The sequence below is a fragment of the Octopus bimaculoides genome, chromosome 11 (assembly GCF_001194135.2).
Source record: "Octopus bimaculoides isolate UCB-OBI-ISO-001 chromosome 11, ASM119413v2, whole genome shotgun sequence".
NCBI lineage: Eukaryota > Metazoa > Mollusca > Cephalopoda > Octopoda > Octopodidae > Octopus > Octopus bimaculoides.
The window spans coordinates 80,472,495-80,475,105 of NC_068991.1; the positions used below are offsets into that span (position 1 = coordinate 80,472,495).

Here is a 2,611-nt window from a genome sequence, read left to right on the forward strand (position 1 = left end):
TATATATATATATATATGCATACATACATATATTACTCAAAGATTCACCAATCCATTCAGATGTGTGTATGTGAATGTTGCTGTGTGTGAGTGTGTGTGTGTACAGAGCCAAAATCAATTGTTGCAAATCATTATAACATTGAGCTGATCATAACAAATAAAGTAATAAATAAAAAAGCTAAAAAACAAATGATTAATAAATTTGATTGATATGGCAATATGAAGAAGAAAACAAAATTGTGTGATAAGCGTGTGCAATGACTGATAAAGAAGCTGTTTGTACCAGCTGTCCAGTGTATGAAATATTACATATGTGTACTGATATCTATGTGTTACTGTAGTTACTTATTCACAGGTCAGTACTAACTCAACAGATCAAAAGTATCCCCGCCATGACCACCCTCACTTGTATATATGTAACCGATGCCATCATATTTTTTTAAGAGAGTAGAATCGAGGGAAACTGGATAGCTATATCAAGCTGTTATGCAACTATATAGAGACTCTCTTGTCGGATCGTAGATTCTATCAATGTTTTATATCCATGTAGAGAATTGATTGATAAACATTAAAGAATAAATCTGCACTTATTGAGATCAATTAAGAAGACATCTTTAAATGCCAATGTGTAAATGCAAATGTGGATTTGCAGGCATATATATATATAATCAGTCAAAACAGTTCTTAAGAGCCCTAGATTTAGCACAAAAGCAGTAAAGCACGGATTTCTTTTATAGCTCATACTTAAATTGTGCTCATTAGCTACTTCGTTATGCATTTGGTGGTGTTTCTCTCAATGTTGAGTAAATTTATGTATGAATTACATAAATATGTGAAATTTGAACTTTTCTGCTCTTCTGCTGAATAATTTATTATTTAGCTACCGAGACGAGACCAAAATGATCTTGCCAATTTCTGACTTCAGTGGAACCGAGCAGCATTGATAACCAGTAATAGTGAGGCATGGTAGATGGAAAATTGCTAAAGCTTATTATGTGTGTATAGACAGACAGACAGGCAAGCAATCAGACAGACAGACAGACAGACAGACAGAGATAGATGGATAGAGGAACAGATAGGTGAAAGACAGACAGACAGACAGGCAATAACAAGATAGATTTCTAAAGCCATTTATCATTAATAAAGATTAAGTAGGATACAAATACATACCCATGTATTTGATTGATTGTTTTCCACTTAATATTTTATCGCATAAGCCATTTTACCAATGTAGCAATGATAGATGTTAAAGTACAACCTTCGGAAGTCATGAGTTCTCATAAATAGCATTAATTAGATTTAGGTTTGTAAGCATCACATGATTCAGTGAGTTGCCATTTTCTTTGTGATTGACTTCATTTGTCACCAAATTTACTACCACCACTTCCACCACCACCACCACCACCATTTATCATCTTGGATGCCTTTAGTGGATTCACTTTGTTGCAAGCTTTTGTGCCAGGTCTCCAGTTGGATGGTTCCTTCCTCTTTCCCTTCTACTAGTCTCAGATACACTGTAAAGGGTCGTGGTCATAGTCTTCGATCCTAGCAATACAAAATAAGCACCAAAGCACCATGAAAGAGATTGAACCCTGTCTTGCAAGGCCAAAAAGTTTTCATTTGTTTTTCAGTGGTTATTGTGGAGCCTCTGAGAAAGTAAACGCAGCTGATGAGGAAGGGGATAAAAGCAGCTGAGTTGAAGGGGATAAAAGATTGGCCAGCTCTGGAGAGTGGAAGCCATTATAGCAATAGTTGAAATGTCATAGAAGAAATACATCATATTTGTGGACCACGGGATGGTACATGTCTGTGAGTGATTTTGTGCTAATCAGTCAGGTGGCACCATTCTGGAAGCAATCTGGGATGTAGAATAACAGCACCGTCCCAGTTGTGAGAGCAATACTCCACTGTGAGTCCCCCCTGAACTTTGTAAAGTATCAGTACTTTTTGAGTCCTGAAGTATTTTGTACCTCTTAATAGAAGAGCTAACGTTTGAAACATGGTCCTAACTATGGTCCTAACTATTGCTATTGGTAAGTTTTGTTTGTTATGTATCAATATAGACTTTCACATCAACACTTTTATTAAGACTGGAATAAAATCATTATAATCACCGGATATTCGGGAGAGATTCGATATTCTTTCCCCAGCATACCCAGCAGTGTGAGCTCCAAGGCTGTGTCCGATTACATGAGTTTTCTTTGGGTCATTAGCAGCTTTCTCATTAAGAAATTTAACCAGAACTGCAATTTGTGCCCCTACAACACGAGTATTGGATGCTGCTCGGCCATAAGTCACACTTGCTCCATTTGTCCAGTCAACTACAATCACATTATAATCACCCTAAAAAGACAGAAGAATTATATACACAAACATTGAAAAGGTAAACCATTGCTTTTAATAGATTTATTTCTAGAAATAAAATAATGTCATTTGGTGCATTTAAATATCCAATCTGGAATTTAACAGACGTGTCTTGAGCAGTTTTAAATAATTTAACTTTCTTCGGCACCGAACTTATGAGTAGTGTCTGCACAGATAAAATGGTATGATAAAGATTGTCTAGTTACTTCTATGATATCTGTAACTATATATGTATATATATATATAT

The 2,611-nt window shown here is 35.6% G+C and overlaps 1 protein-coding gene across 1 annotated transcript in view; it reads right to left on the reverse strand.

Moving 5' to 3' along the window:
* LOC106878524 (inactive pancreatic lipase-related protein 1) overlaps positions 1 to 2,611 on the reverse strand; it is a 16,250-nt gene that overhangs the window by 9,053 nt on the left and 4,586 nt on the right. Inside the window, exon 4 of the mRNA XM_014927752.1 lies at positions 2,115 to 2,343. Within this exon, the coding sequence (XP_014783238.1) occupies positions 2,115 to 2,343 (229 nt within the window). The remainder of the gene's footprint in view (positions 1 to 2,114; positions 2,344 to 2,611) is intronic.